The 18,336-nt window shown below is 35.9% G+C and overlaps 1 protein-coding gene across 1 annotated transcript in view; it reads right to left on the bottom strand.

Annotated features, from left to right (window-relative positions):
• The window catches only part of DLC1 (DLC1 Rho GTPase activating protein), a 380,636-nt gene that overhangs the window by 267,137 nt on the left and 95,163 nt on the right, over positions 1–18,336 (bottom strand). Inside the window, exon 3 of the mRNA XM_058525106.1 lies at positions 13,423–13,563. Coding sequence (XP_058381089.1) covers positions 13,423–13,563 — 141 coding nt within the window. The remainder of the gene's footprint in view (positions 1–13,422; positions 13,564–18,336) is intronic.

Below are 18,336 nucleotides of genomic sequence, written 5' to 3'. Positions count from 1 at the left end.
TTTGTCAGAATTTCTATAAAGCATTGACTCCTGTGTGCATTCTATGCTGTGTCTATGCTGTACAATGTATGCTGGGTATGTTCACAGGTCTTCAGGTCAAGAGGAACTACGCCCAAGGGGCTGTACTGGAGGAACTGTACCTGGGGAGTCTCCTCTGAAGCTGGATCTGATTTATATGAAAAAATCTTGACTTTTGCAAAGATGTTGTCACAAGAGGAGTCTTCTGGGGGACTTTGGAGAAGAAGAATGTCTTTGCATGTTGGAGAGACATGACATGTAAGCATGACCTTGTTTAGGCTCTTCCCACATTGAACCCAGGCTAGTCTGTGTGACCAATAGAATATGGCAGGCATGCCAGTTTGACATCCTTGATGTCTTTTACTCTCTTGGGGGGAAGCCAGGTGCTATGCCATGAGGACCCTCAAGCAGCCCCACTGAGAGACCCACACAGAAAGGAACCAATTTTCCGGCACTAATCTCCCACTCACATGAGTAAGCCAATTTACAAATAGATCTTCCAGTTGCTGTAAAGCTTTAGATGACTGCATCCCAGGAGACACCTGACTGCAGCCTCATGAAAGACCTTAATCTAGAACCACATACCAGGATTTCTCTCAAATTCCGAACTTTTTAAAAACCATGAGAAATAATAATTAACTATTGTTTTTTAGGCCACAAAGTAAAATATGATCTGTTACATAGCAACAGATAACTGATACAGTAGATGACAGATCCTTAAATACCTTCCAGACCCACAGAGCATTCACGTTTATCCAGAGAGAACTTCTCTGTTCTCCTTGCCCTCCTACCTTCCATTACATAGTTGCTACCAAGTGATTTATGGGGTGAACCAGAAAGGAAAAGAAAGCTAAACCCCCCACCCCCAATGTTCCCTGGCTGCAGGCAGACACCCGCCTTTAGGTGTGAGACAGGGGAGGAGCCTTACAGGTAAAGGAAAATTGAACTGTTGATTATTATAGGATTGAACTTTCTCATTTTTGATTCAAGATTGCTATGTTTTGGAATTTAAAATGATTGTATTACTTAAGGGTATCTAGTAAGAATCATGGGAGTCCCTGAGTTTTCGACTAAGCAGAGAGGGAGAAAAGTAACTGACATGGAGGTTTGTAGTGGAAGATGTAAGAGAAAATTCAGTTATTGTTCAATTTCATTCTATTAGGGGTGCATGTTTAACATAAGATTATGTTTTTAGAAAAACAATAAAACAATGCAAAAAAAGAATAAGAGATCTTCCCTCAATAAAACTTCCTCTACTAGCCTTTGTCTTTCCTTCTTTCCATTATTACCAAAAACATCCTGGAAGCAAGTACATTTAAAGTGGGTATAATTTATTGTATGTAAATTATACTTTAATAAGGGTAATTAAAAAACATTGCTTTTTCTCCTCATACCTACTTCTGCTTCTTTATTCCCTTAGTCAATGACTTTATATTGTCTTATTTTTTCAAGATATAAATCTTGAATCTGCTTTTAATTCTTTTCTTTTTCTCATCCTTTGCAAAAGGTTAATTTTCAAACTCTATCAGTTTTTCCTCCAACAGTCTATGTGACTCTGCATCTTCCCTGTTCCCTATCATTGTTTCCTTCAAGTCATCACTTCCTGGCCTGAATTCTTACCACACAAATTTACCTTCTCTTCCTAGTTCCCTTTGATGTTTCCTACATCCCCCACACTCTGAATCCATTTTTCTGCACTTGTAGAGTTCTAGTTCTTTAAAATATAAATCAAATCACTTTATTTTCTTGTTTAAAAGCCCTCACCACACTCCCTTTAAGGCAGATTTTTTTTGGCAGGTTATTGAAAGTTCTCCCCAAACTCACCCAGAAGGTTGTTCCAGCTACATTTTCTGCCAGCTGTAGCTATGTACACCATACTTTACTCAAATTAGATTAGCCAATATGCCCTGAGCAGACTGCTTTTTTGTTCTCTGATGCTTTTTACATGCTCTTCCTCTTCTCCTTTCGTCATCTGAGAAACTCCTAGTCATTATTAGAGACCATATTCCATTGTCATTTCCTCTGGGAAGAGAAGGGTTCCCACCTTCTGTACAGAACTAATACATTTCTTTACCATTTAATCCTTACATTTGGTAATTACTTTAATTTGGTACTTATTACATCTCTTCATAACCACGTGTCTGTGTGTCTGCTGCTTGCATCAGAGAATGTGCCCCTTGAAGGTGAAGGCTACGGCATATGTGGTGGAGACTGCAGAGCTCCTCCCAGATTTCCTCCTTGGGGCCAGTGCACCAATTCCCCGCAACGCTGGGAACAGTGGCTGCCAATAGCAGCTGCTTCTCTCTTTGGGACATGCCCTTGGCAGCAAGGAACTGCCTCACTCAAGGTTACATCACTTTCTAGGGGCAGCCTAAGACTGATGATTGGCTGGTGTGGGGATACAGAGATCCAGCCCCCTTTTCTCAATGCGGGACAACTCTGAAGGGCCACCTAAGCTCCAGAGAGCTCCATAGGATCAGCTGAGGCCCCACTTGTTACTACATTGCAGCTCAACCAGCTCTACCCTCTGACCAATTAGGCTTTCCTCACTTCCATACAGGTACACTAACCAATAAAGCTTCTCCAGGAAATTCTCGGTCCCAGAGTCTGATTCCAGAGATTCCAATCATGTCATCTTCCTTCTTTTTCTCCCTAAATTCTATCCCAGTGATAAAGACAGTGCTTACACATAGCCATAGTAAATTCTTATAGTTTTTTGAAAAAAAAAATTAGGTTTCGTAGTATTAATGTTCATAACATTAATAGTATTAGAGTTCAGCTACACTATGAATTAGAAAATCTTTTGTTTAATAAAATAGAATAATTTCATAAAGACATGAATACACCAATTAGAAATATTACACATGGCTAATAATATTGTTCCTTACCTTTTGATCAAAGTAAGGTATTCAAATGTCTAATAAATATAAGAAAAGTTCAATATTACTGGTAATAAAAAATTGCTCTTTAACAAACATGGAATTCTTTTTTGGTCTATGTAACTATACAGTCATGCATTCCTTAATAATGGGGACACGTTCTGAGGACTGCGTCATTAGGCAATTTTGTTGTTTTGCAAACATCATAGAGTGTACTTACACAAACCTAGATAGTTAGCCTATTACACACCTAGGCTAATCTTATGAGACCACCATTGTATATGTGGTCAATCATTTATTGAAACGTCATTATGTAATGCATGACTTTAATAGAGAATATCAGAAATGCAGACAAAAATGTATGTATGTATATATGTAGAGTGTATGTATGCCTACTGTAATGTTACATATAATATTGCATTTAATACAGAAAGAAAAACTACAAATGTGTTACAAGTAGGGAAATGATTGCACAATTTTGATATATCCACACAATTCCAAATGTAAAATTAAATACTTAGTATTTGCTTAGAAAATATCTCTAAATGGAAATTCTACTAGTTCTGAGTTCTAAATGTTCATCTATTAAAAATTATTTAAAATTCTGGCTTTATTCTTCAATAGAAACAAAGTAAAAAAAAAAAAAAGACAAAACTGTCTATCTGCAATCCAATGTCTAAAGTATAGAATTTAATGACTGGGCCGGTAGAACCCCAGACCCGGGCTAAGTCAAGTTGCTTTGATCCTGAATCTGCTCTCTCTCACGCTTTTTTTGTTTCTCACTGTCCCCCAGAGTTCAGGACTCAGTGAAGGTGAAGCTTTAGGAATGACTATGTCACCCTAGCAGCAAGGCAGTTCTTGGGGTCGCCTCACTAGGATGCTCTTGGAAATAATATAGACATATATCAGAGGCTGCCTGGACTCACAAAAAATTCTCCAACATTTTCCTCTCCCATATAATTTGTTTAGTCTAAGATTGAAACAAAATTTACACTATGATTGATCAAAGATCTTATTCAGAAGGCCAATGTATAAAAGAGATAAAAGCAAATAAGTCTGGCTGGTGGAGGTGGAGGAAGGCAGTTCAGGGGGTGTCCCGGAGCACACGGTCACAACAGCACTGATTTATTCCGTTATTATTGCCTGTTTGCATGATTCTCTGAATTTCACATTATGACTAATTTGGTAAATGCCCATTCAGTAAATTACTATAATGTAAAAATAGGGCCTTCAAAATGAATCAACAGAACAAGAACCACAAAATAAAATGGATAAAGCAATCTATGGTAAAGCGGAAGCAATTAGAATCATTTTCATGAACATCAATTGATTTTCTTTTGAAGGAGTTTACTAATCCAGAGGTCATCTGCATTACACCAAGTTGTTACGGTGGAAAGAATAGAGAATCACTAAAAACTGACAGTGGCAACAATAATTTAAAGAATATGAACTATTGGTTCAAAAAAAAAAAGAAACCTAGCACATAAATTGCTCATTAAATACCCAGAATAGTCAAGAACATTGATATTTTTCAATATGATGGTGTCTTAGGACACCGTGAAGATTAAGAGTAGACAATTCCCTTACTTTCGTATTTTTGTTACATGACTCCATCTGTTTAGATGTCTGATACTCAGCATACTCAAATACTTGGTTGGTGTTTTCATTTAGGAATCTGGTATGTGGTAGACAGCTCAAAACTATAGTCAAGAAGGCCCTTTGTGTAAACTTTGTATAACTGCTATGGAATGTTGACTTGGAATTCCTGGTTAAACATTTCAAGTGGCTTCAACTGTCTTTAAGAAATGAGTGGAGAGGCCATCGAATGCCAGGAGCAGAATTAACTATCAAAGAATCAAAGGAGAGAAGTAGAAAAAAATGAGAACATATTGGATATGTAATTAGAACTTTGGGATAACTAGGTTTGAAATGAACGAGGTGAAAACTCTGTGAAAATGGCTTACTGGTTATTATTACTGCTCAGCGCTATGAATTATATTCTTGGTTGCTGTGATGTGGCATGCTGTTGGCTTGCCGTTTTACATTGCCCAGAAATAACTGGAAGTTGTTATTTCTCTTGGATGAAAATATGAGCTGGATTCGAGAAGTAACATCTGCACATGGAAAAACTAAATTTTTCTCATTGTAATGATGATAACATACAAAAGTGCTACTCATATGACCAAATCTTAGGTTGCCTAGATGATTTTAAAAAATTGTTTCTTGTTCTAATGGAATCTATTCAGTTCTAACTCTTTCATCATTCATGTGTGTTCTGTTTTTCCAAATTTCTTTTGGTTTTAGGAATTCTACTCCAGCCATCTAATTAACCAGGTTATTATAAACTAAAACAAGATAAAAAAACAATTTTGCCCACTCAAAAAATTATTTAAATACCATGTTCGCACAGAATAGTAAGGATCAGTATATCTGTGTACAAATTATACTCATTCTTGGCAAAATGAAACTCTTGGATTCAAAGTGAAAAGGCTTACATGAGGAGGTCGTTGTGGAGATCAAATAACCCATCCCAAATAAGACTGTCACGAATTAACATGTAAATAAATTGGAAACAGATGTCAGTATCTTTAAACACAAGAAATGAGAGAATTTTGAATGTATTTTAAATATAAAAGCAAATGACTATGAAAAATGTTTCTTTTTTCAAAGCCCAAGGCTAATGAATTACATATTTATTTATTATTTAAAAATCTAGAATATGTGAACGGAATCCTCTATGCTTTAGAGTCATAGAATTCTAAGAAATATCTCATTATAATAATCACAGAATGATTTCCTTTTTAGAAACAGTTTTTTCCCAGCTCTCTGGTGGCTCAGTTTTTCTTACAAAAAGCTATAAATTTTGCCTGATTTTTCTTTCTCATAAAAAATGAGGATCCTAGTGAACAAAGATAAATATTTCTTTAAAAATCCACATACTTTAATGTTATTGCTTAGCTATGTCAAAGTTAAATGGCCACATTAAAAAGCATTACAATCACAGGTATTTTTCTAAGACTATTACATTTTGTTTGTGTTTATTAATGATAAACTGTATTAAGTCAATTTTTTTGGTGTTTCAGAAGAGGCTGACTAAACTTTCTTTAAAAATTCTGTGTGTCATTTTTTCCTTTACTATGCTGACTATTTTCTTTACTTATCATATGTGACATTGTGAAATCCTATTTAAATTCTAGTCAAATTTATATATTGCCTTGTATTTTTTTCCCAAGACTTCAGTAAAAAGGGGTATTTGGGGACCGGCCAGGTGGTGCAAATGGTTAAGTGCACGCGCTCCGCTGCAACGGCCTGGGGTTCGTCGGTTGGTATCCGTGGCGTGCACCGACACACCACATGGCAAGCCATGCCGCGGCAGCGTCACATATACAGTGGAGGAAGATGGGCACGGATGTTAGCCCAGGGCCAGTCTTTCTCAGCAAAAAAAGAACAGGATTGGCAGATGTTATCACAGGGCTGATCTCCTCATAAAAACAAAAACAAAAACAAAAACAAAAAACAGGAGTATTTGCAGGTCCTATTTGTAAAAAAGACAATGCTTTATCCCTATATTTTATTTTAAATAGTTGATAGCATTAGGGAAAATTACCAGCTTTGTTAAAAAAATTCATTTGATAAACATTTAAGCAAAAATGTAGTATATAATTTCCTGATAAAACAAAATAGAGGCATTACTAAAATTTTGCATATGAGTTGAGTTTTAAATGATACTTTAAAATTATGTGATTTGGATTCCAGAATCTACATGCTTTTTTTCAATTTTAGTGCCGACTATTTTTGTTTTTTTGTGAGGAAGATCAGCCCTGAGCTAACATCCATGCTAATCCTCTTCTTTTTGCTGAGGAAGACCAGCTCTGAGCTAACATCTATTGCCAATCCTCCTCCTTTTTTTCTTCCCCAAAGCCCCAGCAGATAGTTGTATGTCATAGTTGCACATCCTTCTAGTTGCTGTATGTGGGACGCGGCCTCAGCATGGCCGGAGAAGCGGTGCGTCGGTGCGCACCCGGGATCCGAACCCAGGCCACCAGTAGCGGAGCGCACGCACTTAACTGCTAAGCCACCAGGCCGGCCCCTTTAGTGCCCATTATTTAGTGTCACAAGCAAAATGACTTTAGCTTAATGACCATATGTACAAGATATGTCATTGCATTTAGATACAAAACCTGGTTTACATTGAAACTATTATGGAGAACCCCCGATGGTCTTTCTTTTCTTTCTTGGATCAGTTAATTTTATTGATATGCTGTACCTTGGCACAAATGTGAACAACATTTTATAGTTCCATAGCAAAATCAGTTTTCACCAAATATCCGTGAAGCACAGCCTAATTTATTGCAAAGGGGGTAATGTGGAATTCTCCACTAGGAAATAAACTCTAACAAAGTAATTCCTGTCAATGTGCTCGAAGTATATTATTTGTAACAAAGATGTTCTCATGTTCATCAGATCTCTTCACTAGATAATTGATTGAATCATCCATCAAAACTTGAATAAGCATTTCTTTATGGGGGGCTTGTAAAGTCTTTTGAGAATCAGATTTAAGATATTGACAGGCTTCCCACGTGTAAATGCTGACATGCATACATAATTTAAAATACAATTTCAGGGGGTTCAGGCACTCTCCTAAATCCATCCATGGATTCCAGATTAAGAATTCTTTTTCTAATCTTGTGTAGCTAATTCACCACGGATTAATGTCATATTCCCAATCAGACTGTCGCTGACATCTTTCATAAATAACTTTCCATCAGAACAATATTTTATGGGCTTTATAATTTTTATTTTTACGCAGCCTTACATGGAAGTCCTCCTTTTACAGAAGCAACAATTAACACGTTGGTTATTGGTTATAAAAGGTGCCCATTAACCTCTGTTCTTCTCACCTTATGAGATTTTCTCCTTTGAAACCCTTTCTCAGATCTTCCCAAACTTCAAATCTCCTATCCCAGATACAGACACCACCAGACTCCATACCTGGTAACAATGAATAAATCTGCATTTGTGGTTTCTGTGTTTATCCTGAGCAACAGTCTTATATAAAATTAATAAATATATTACTAAAATTTATATTGAATAATAATAATGTGACTATATAAGAACTTCATAATTACTAATTTGATTTCATCAAAAATTTAATCATATAGTTGAGAATTATTCAACACAGCCTTTTGGAAAATAACATCGGGGAATGGAGATATATATATACACACATATACACAAAAATATATGTATATATAATCTAGTATATGTACACACACATATATACATATGAACACATATAAAAAATCTGTGGTAGATGGATGATTTAGAAAATGATGTTAGAACAATATAACCCACGCCATGCTCTGATGAACCAGCCACTGTTCTTTATTGTTCAATGAAACTGTTCTTGTGCACTTTGAGAATTCAAACATTAATGATGCTTTGTTTCTGATATAACAACAGCTCAAACCAATATATATTGGTTCTGAAGCCAGATGGTTAGCATGTGTATTTTTTGTATAAAGCAGTGCTTAGGAGCATGGAAGATCTGGGTGCCATCCTGATCCCATCCCTTACTAGCCGTGAGACCGTAGGTGACTCAGATTAGCCATTGTGAGTCCCAGTGTCTTCATCTATGAACCCTAGATAATAATAGCATCTACCTCAAAGGCTGTTGTGAGGATTCGATGAACTGTGCCTTACTAGTCCGTAACGTAGTCTCTGCCACAAAGCGTGCACTCCATAAATGCTTGTTCTTTTTATTTTTGATATTATTATTACAAGGGCAGAAAATACTTTTCTCCATAGTTATTACCCAGATAAAACTTCTGGATCTTTCCTAAGGTTCACATTCCATCAGTCTCTGCTTTTACCAGATTTACATGTAAATTCATAGAAATACTGTGAGCAGAAATTTATGGTTCTTATATGCACAGTGGTCAAAATATAAATGGATAATTTCAAGAACAATGTAGATTAGACCATATCTCATTGGGTGAAAAAAGGAAAAATAAGATCCTGTTTTTAAATGACTTAAACTTTAAAAACGCTCATTAAAAATAACAATGTCAAAATTCATATACAATGTCATCACCTCCTTTTCCCCTCACTTCAAAACATTTATGCTTTTTAGGAAGGATAAGGCTATTGACAAGTGAATGTCAGGCTAGAAAATTACTGTTTGCTTCTATGATGCCAGAGGGGAGGAAAATAATAGATTGTATATAAGTGCCTCACTAAGTTGACTATAGCATAAACAGTTACGTTTGGGGGGTCATATTAAGAGATTTTTTTCCTTCAACAATAGGTTAGATTGATCATGCAATTTTTGGAATTGTCAGTAAAAGCAGTCCAAATATCAGGTTGACTGTGGCATTGGAGTCTTTTCTTTTTTAAAGTCATCTAGAAATGATCATGAACTTGCAGTCAGGACATACTCTCTTCAAGCTTTATTTTGGTCACCCTCTAGCAATCTTTAGGCAGGATTTATTTTGAACCATTCTTAAAAGGAGTTGGTGGTCTCTGGCTGGGTGGCATTCTGCCTGTCCTCAGCTCCCGCCTCTCCATGAGCTGATGTTTCCCTCTATATCTATCTCATTGGTATTTTGGTGGGGATGATGAAAAGATTAGGGGGGTATTTGATCTGCGAAATTGGAGCTACTGTTGCCATCTTGAGCTGGAATGAGATGTATCTGTCTGTTTTCACTCTGTAGCTATCACAATAATGAAAGTTAATAATTTCTGCTGTTTTTGATGTCTTCAATGAAAGGGTTATTTTGTAATTCCAGTAGTCACTACATTCTGATATGAATGCCAATATATTCCAACATTCCTTTAGATAGTTTAGGATGTATTCAAAGCTGCTCTGTCTAGCTGTGGTTGCAACATGCTCAAATGATTGAGGGTCTCATGACTGTTACTAGAATTCTCTCTATCACAGGGCAACTAAAGGAGTTTCTGAGGTGGGGAGAGGCATTTAGACTAAATTACAAATACATCCTTGCATTGTTTTTAATGATGCTCTCAGTTATTCTTCACAGCAGAATGCTAGACTCTCTCTTCCTCCAGTTACTTATTTCACAAATAAAATATGCTATTTTCCTTATTTAGGGCTGGGTCGCTTTCTTCATAAATGTATAATTGATAGTGATTTAATGAACACCTACACTTATCAGTATCTTTAGGAAAAACAACAACAACAAAACCTCTGGGGTTTTAGTGACCGGCTTTAAAATCTTTCATGTAACAACCCTATATTAACTAACATAGGAACAACTTGAGTACTGAATCCCATGGCGAGAGGCAGGTCAGTATATTACTCTGCAGTGAATCAAAACACTTCGTATAAAATGATGTGACTACTCATGTGTTGTTTGCAGAAGTGTCTAGAAGGAAAGGCATTATGAGACTGCCTCAAAGGAACAAAGCAAAGAATTTAGGAGAGAAATTGATGGGCTTTTTGACATGAAGCACTAGACCCCTTTTCTCCTGATGTTTTTTGGTATTGGATATCCTACATTTTAACTTTTTCATTTTTGTGTGAAATACGTCTCAGAAATCTACTTTAACGCTCAATTTTCAGTGTGATATATACATAGTATTCATGAAAGATCCGAAGATTACTCATTGGTCCCATTCTAATAATAAATGTAGAAGAAGAAATCTTATTGAAAAATAGGCGCTTAGAAACCCAGAGACCTTACACACAAAAGGAAAGCCAAATATTTGTGGTAGTTAGTCACCATTATAAATAGACCTCACAGCAGCAAATCAAATGTAACATTAAATAATTCCGAAATGAAAGTAAGCATTCTGTAAAAATGTGGCATTATGGAGCAGAAGGTTAGTTCATTTTAGGTGGATGTTAGAAGTAGGTGTTATTAGAATTTAATGTTTCTCCTTAATGTTAAAATTGAAATTTTAGTTCACGAGGAAAAGAACAGCTCTGTAGAATACTAGAGTTTTTTCTCTTCTCACAAAGTAGCCAGACTGCCATCCACATCATCTATTCCCTAAGCTCCAAACTGAGGGCCAAGGTATCTGTTTAATCTCTGATAAAATAGGTAAAATTCTTCATTCTAATATTCTAACCCAAGAACAACTAAAAACATAAAATTGATTCATGATCCAAGAATTATTTTCCAACTGTAGTAAAAAGGAAGTACCCAAAAGAATAACACCACCAATAACAACCAAAAATAAAATGCATGCACACACATTAAAACAACCCCTCCCCTCAAAACAAAAGTCTGTTTTTCAAGCTACTTTCATTATAGGCCATTTTCTTCAAGAAATTTCCTAAAAGTCAGTTGCCTTTGAGAGTGGAAGTTTTTTTCTAGCCACCTCTCATGGCTGGCTAGAGAATTTTATTAAATTATAGTTCAGTAGCTGGACAGAGTTGTGTGTCCAGCTGTCTAACTCTACTTGTGGTATTGGTCAAGATGTGTTAAGCAGTTTTTGGTTGTCTTGAGGACGAATATTGTGTTTGATTCTCATGGCTCACTGACTAATGAGTTGTGGCATCACTACAAAGCTGTGATGGGTGCTCAGGTAACAAGCCACACTTCAATAGCTGCATACACTCTCACATTCAATTTTATTCCAAGTTGGCAACTTTTCAGTAAATATCTGATTTGTGGTACATGAAAAAATATGTTTCTGTTCAATAACTGATTTTAAGTGTTTCTTAATTTTGCTTGTGGGGTGAATAGTTTGGTCAATTGATATGGTAAAACATGAAAATGTAAGTCATAGAAAAACTGATGGTTTTGTTTCTCATTCTAAAACTTTACTGAAGATGGTTACCATAAGAAATATGTACATATCTCAATGGAAATATATTGACCACATTTATAAACATGGGAGTATTGAAGAAAGTCTAAGAAACTGAATACAGAGTTGCATAAATTGTTACAAAAGTGTTATAAGGTGGCCACACACTAAAATATGTATGTTACAAGGAAGAAATAGTGGATCTCAGTGGTAATTATTCTAAAGTAAAAGATGAACATGGAATCAATATCAGAGTGAAAAGAACTGCTCTTCAGCATGATAGCAAGTGCTCTAAAAAGCGAACTGAAGCATAAATATCTTTAAAAAGGGAATTCACTTTCCTTTTTGCTTCCTTCTTATATGTCAGCCCCACACCTGTCCCCAGTGTCCAAACAGCAAATACTCCAATGGTTCCCAAACCTTCACGTTAAAACTACTGAGAGACTTTTATCTTTTTCCTTAATAAGAATGTGCTAAAATGAGATCATCAGGTTTCATATTTTAATTTTGCATTTCAACCTTCTTTACCCATTATGAAAAAGAAGAGCACCATTTCATTGCAGTCTGCCCATTAGTACATTATTTTAGAGCCTTTTCAATGTACCCCCAAATAGCATTGTGTGGATGTCATTGGTTCCTCCTATTTCCAATACACACAGCACTACCACATAGCAGGTCATTGCATTTCACTGTTTCCATGCTTACCTCCTTTTGCTAGACCATGAGCTGTTTAAAGACAGAGAATATGTTTTATTGCTCTCTGAGTCTTTTTCATCTAGCATAATGCATGTCACATAGTGGCTGTCCAATAAATATTTATTCTTTAAAAAACGTCTCTAGTTTTTCTTGCAATTGAACATATCTACTATGTTTTACAGAGTATTCCGTTTCGAGTCCTATTTCAGACTTGCCTTGTATTTTCAAGACAGGCAAACAAGCAATCCAAACTTGTTTCTCTGTGTTAAGCTAACACGAGCATTTAAAAAAATAATACGGCACTATGATTTTCACTAAACTAGAAAAGGTTATTTTGGAGCTGCTGGGACTTTAGATATTTGAAGTAGTAATTACTTCCCCCATAAATGTTACCTTTTAGAGTCAAATACCGCTTTCCTGTTGCAGTTCAACTTTTTTACTTAAAGGAAAATGTCTTTATTCACAATTTACCATGATATATTATTACATGTGGTAATTCTTTTTATTTGTTTTCGTAGCATTGTAAAGTCAATGAAGCATCATAATAATAATGATAGTAGCTTACATTTATTCAGTATTTATTCTGTGGTAAGCATTTTACTAAGCACTTTACATGTACTATGTCATTTAAAACCCACATAAAATTTATGATGTGTGTGATTTTTATATATCTTTATCTCTATCTCTATCTATTGATGGATTGATTGATCTATTGAAGCTTGGAGATGCAATTTTCCAACTTGTGGTCAGGATAATAATGCAGGCAGATCCTTCTTCAGATTTTGTATTCTTGGTTCCTTAAAGTTCTGAATATCCAGCAACAAAATTTAATACCATGTTTTGCATAATTCTGGAACCATGACCTGTTTTAGTGAAGTACTTGTGGTATCATTTATAAAATAAACAAACAGCAGATGTTGGGTTGTACTTTAAATATTATCAAGTCACTGCAACTAAGACTCCAAGAGTATTTCTTCTATACTGAATAGATATCAACTCTTACCTGATGATCATCAACAGTTCATGTTGAAACTGACTGTTTCAATTTGCAACTTACCGTAGACTTGGGTTTGGTTCCAGAATTGGCTACTGGGGTGGAAGAGGGTAGGTCAGTGGACTCAGTGTTAGAAGACAAATTTATTTGTGTCTGATTTACTGAAATGGTATCTGCTCCACTCTCAGATCCTGACTCCAGATCCTATTAAAAGAAAAGGAATCGATATTAAGGGCATGTAAATGTTCTCTATATGCCTTTCTCCCTTCCACCAACACCTTTCCACCTCCTCCTTCTCCCAAAACACATTGACACACTAAAGAGTTACTGATAACTGACACTGACATGTCACCCATCATCATGCATTAGTTTGTAAGAACAATTGTACTCTTCAGAGGGTCTGATTTTAGAAGGCACATACTGGAGACAGAGGTAATGTACTACCTTGGTAAATTTAACAGCTGATTGTGAATTGGAAGGGGCAGCAGTGGGATCTGGCTAGGGCACTGCACTGAGTCAGGAGGTAGAAGCTCATAGACACCTCTTCCTCACTGTGTGACCTTAAGTAAATCACTTAACACCCCTCATGCAGCAGGGTCATTGTGGGTGTCAAATGAAAAGACAGCTCTCTTTTCTCCTCATCTCACTCTTTTCTGTGTTCCCCTCAGATCTCCATGGTGGCATCTAACACAATGGCCTGGAATCATTTAGCTCAAGTGTCTGTCTATCGAACGAACTATAAGCTATTTGAGGGCAGGAATTACGCTTTGTCATGTGTGATTCAATTCCCGCATTTGAAAATGGGTATATTAATAACATGCACTCACAGAGTTTCATGCCGATTAAGCAAGATATATTGCATATATATATAATTGGCACGTAATAATCTTCATTAAATGTTAGCCATTACTATAAATAGTTATTATTAATATCATCATGGTTTTTTAGTAACTAGTGCACAATATGTAGCTATGACATATCTGCTAAGTGAATGCAATTACTTGGTAATCTCTCCAAAGGCTGTGCATTTGATTTATCAAACGCTCTCTTTGCATTATATGGTGGCCTGAGAGAACAGAGGAAAGGTGAGGGTGAGGAAAATGAGAGGGGAGGGAGTAAAGACACATATCACTCTATAATTTTAACCCGAGAAAATTATGAGTTCAACATCTTTGTGTCTATCTTTCTTCATCTCAACTTTACCATGGCCCACACGGTCACATATCATCTATTTTGCACCCTAGCTCTCTGGCCTGATACTCGACCATTCTCTTGTTCCTTAGTATGTTCCAGCCATACTCACTCTTTGTCAGTCCTTCTAGTACATCAAGCTGGTTTATATGGTAGGGGCTATGTCTTTTCTTGTCCCTTGCTCCAGTATTTCACTTTGTTGGCCCTTTCTTGTCACTCAGGTCTCAGTTTCAATATCACTACCTCAGAGAAGTATCTTTTGACATTTCAAGTAAAGAAGTTTCCTTCCTTCAACCTCCACAGCATATCATTCTGTGTTCCACAATCTTATTACCTTGTTTATCTACCACATATCAATTATATCCAACCACAGTCTTATCTATCTATCCATCTATTTATCTATCTACTATCCATCTATCCATCCACCCTTCATTCATCTCTTTTTAGAATCCTTGTCTGTCTCCCTCAGCTGGAATCTCTGTATCACAAGGGCAGGGACTTCACCTGTCTTGTTCACTGATACATCCTCAGATCTTAGCATAGTGCCTGGTACCTAGAACGTGCTCATTAAATATTATTTCATGAAAGAATAACTAGACTTAAAAATATTAATATTTAACCAGGGTGGTAAGAGATCTGTACACTGAAAACTATAAGACATTGATGAAAGAAATTGAAGAAGACACAAATAAATGGAAAGATATCCCATGTTCTTGGATTGGAAGAATTAAAATTGTGAAAATGTCCATACTACCCAAAGTGATCTACAGATTCGGTATAATCTGTCAAAATTCTAAGGGCATTTTTCACAGAATAGGGAAAACAATTGTAAAATTTGTGTGGAATCGCAAAACACCCCGAATAGCCAAAGCAATCTTGAGAAAGAACAACCAAGCTGGAGGGATCACATTTCCTGATTTCAAACTATATTACAAAGCTATAGTAATCAAAACAGTATGGTAATTGTACTGGCATAAAAACAGACACATAGACCAATGGAATAGAATAGAGAGCTCAGAAATAAACACACACCACGTGTATAGTCAATTAATATTTGACAAGGAAGCCAAGAATACTCAATGAGGAAAAAATAGTATTTTCAATTAGTGGTGTTGAGAAAATTGGATATTCACATGCAAATGAATGCAGTTGGACCCCTATCTTAACCACTCACAAAAATTAACTCGAAATCAATTAAAGACTTAAATGTAAGATCTGAAACTGTAAAAACTCCTAGAAGAAAACGTAGAGAAAAAGCTTCTTGACACTGGTCTTGGCAATGATTTTTTGGATATGACACCAAAGCACACAAGCAATAAAAGAAAAAATAAGATGTATAAATTTGGGGGATCTAATATTCAGTACAGTGACTATAGTTAACAACACTTGTTAATTATAAACTTGAAAGTTGCTGAGAGAGTAGATATTAAATGTTCTCACCACACACACACAAAATTATAAATATATGAGGCGATGGATGTGTTAACTAACCTTATTGTGGTAATCATTTTGCAATATATAAGTGTAGCAAATCATCATATTGTACACCTTAAACTTACACAATGTTATATGCCAATTATATCTCAATAAAGCTGCAAAAAAAGAGAAGAAAAAAGTGGCATACAAAGATAAAGAATAGAAAGAAAGGGTACAAAAAAGATACATGATGATAATGAATATGAAAAGTAATACTATATTTCTTAAGTGTGTGTGTGTGCGTGTGTGTATGTGTGTAAAACACATAACCCTAACTAAATTTCTCACGCCCTGAATGATTTCAGATCAGGGGCCATCTATTCTTCCTTTGCATGGAAAAGCAAAACAACATTTTACCATAAGAGAAGTATGATTCATTAAGATTTCAAATTGGATCAACATCAAATGCATAGTCATAAATAGCAGGTAATTTATAAACATCAAAGGCATAGTCATAAGTAGCAGGTAATTTATAAGCCATTTATATTTGACCTTTATGTATATCAGAAATCTTTTGCATTAATTTTGCCTTCCTGTTTATGATTGGTTTAGGTGAAGAGAGTAACTTTGCACCTTTCTAACAATACAATAATTCTGAGGCAAAATAGTAAATATTTAAAAAATCTACCATTTATTGTGTTTTCATCTTTTAAAGACAATACTTTACAGTCATTCTCTGCTTCAGTGTTCACCAACTCTATGTGGAAGATATTACTATCATCACTTGATAGATGATGAAGCCAAGGCTTAAGGCAAGTAACTTGACCAAATTCACATTCTGTGGCAGAGCTGGCATTAAAATTCAAATCTGTCTGACCCCAATTCGTCAGGCTGTATCAAGGCAGCCCCCTTTAAATCTTTATCTCCACCCTGATTTCAATATTTTTTTCACCTTAAAGCCCTTCTTAAAGACTCCAACCTATATTATTCTTTATATCCTTTTTATTCATAGAACTCATTCCAGTATCTTCTCACAAATAATCTCTAACAGAGGTCCCTGTTTCATTGTCTGTCTTGTCCTCCCTGCTAAACTGTAAGTTGACAGTGCAGTGTGAGGTTTCTAGTCTGGCAGAGAGTTTCTAGTCTGAATCTGGGACAGAGCTCCTTGGTGGACAATCGAGGTCATAATCATGCTGTTATAATCCCCTTATTCCATGGTGCAATTATCAAAAGGAATGGAAAGTGCTTGTGGAAAAATTTTTGATGATGAGAGAATGTTAAAATTAGCTTTAAATACCAAGGAACAGAAATAAAAAACAAGGAATGACCTAGAAAAACATAAAGACCAAAAAGAAGTTTTGAGGGCTGCAGCATACATCTTATTCATCTTGAGCCCGGTGCCTGGCATGAGTACATGGGACAGGGAAAGAAAATTAACAAATTCTAAATATGTACTCTGTGCCAGATCTGCGCAATGCATCTCACACACATTCTTTCATTGACTCCTCCCAACAAGCCATGAGGTAGGAAACAATATCTCCTTTTTTACATGAACCTCAAGTTGAGAAATTAAATAATTTTCTTATGTTCTCAGATATTCAGTTGTAGAAGTGGCATTTGAACCCGGGTCTGCAGACTCCAAAATTCACAATGTTTGCACTGTATTATTTTGCCTATTCCAAGTGTCTATTGAACTGAAAACTTAGAAATAGATCTTTATTTACAGAATCAACCATTATTCAGCAATGGTGGTGATTTCCATGAGACAGTATGTGTAACATAAAATCTAGTTTACACTTTAAATGGAGGCAGAGATGTAGATGCAGGCAGATCCTAAAATCATCACCCATTTTAGCTCCTGGGTTTTTTGCCTCTACCATTCAACAAAGAACCCTGTCTAGCAGGTAAGGGCTGTCATGCTTTCTGAGATGGAGACAATATGGCGCTGTATTTAGCAGAAATTTGGGCTGTGTTTTTTCCCCTAAATACATGGGGATTGAGGAAAATTCAATATAGAGGGAAAAGGAGAGAGATTAAGGAGATAAGGAGAGATTAACAATTCACACCAGACAACTTTCAAAGAGAAAACATATCCCATGCTTACATTAATGGCAAAAAAAGTACTAAGAAGGATCTTCTATTGAAAAATAAGGCTTTAAATGTGTTGACAAAATTGAGCATGAAGCTGCTATACACCCTTCATATGGAAACAAGATTAAAACATCCCTTCTTGTTAGTCTTCAGATCACTTGGATTGCCTTTCCTCCATGTGGGTGCCTGCCCTACTAAAGTATGTGTAAATTATTATGGCAGCACAGAGAAGGAGTAGTTGATTCTGTTTGGGAAGACAGAAGGAGATTTAGGGAAGAC

The sequence above is a fragment of the Diceros bicornis genome, chromosome 29, assembly GCF_020826845.1.
Source record: "Diceros bicornis minor isolate mBicDic1 chromosome 29, mDicBic1.mat.cur, whole genome shotgun sequence".
Classification (NCBI taxonomy): Eukaryota; Metazoa; Chordata; class Mammalia; order Perissodactyla; family Rhinocerotidae; genus Diceros; species Diceros bicornis.
The sequence above is the reverse complement of the archived record's forward strand: the minus strand, read 5'-3'. Positions and strand labels throughout refer to the sequence as shown.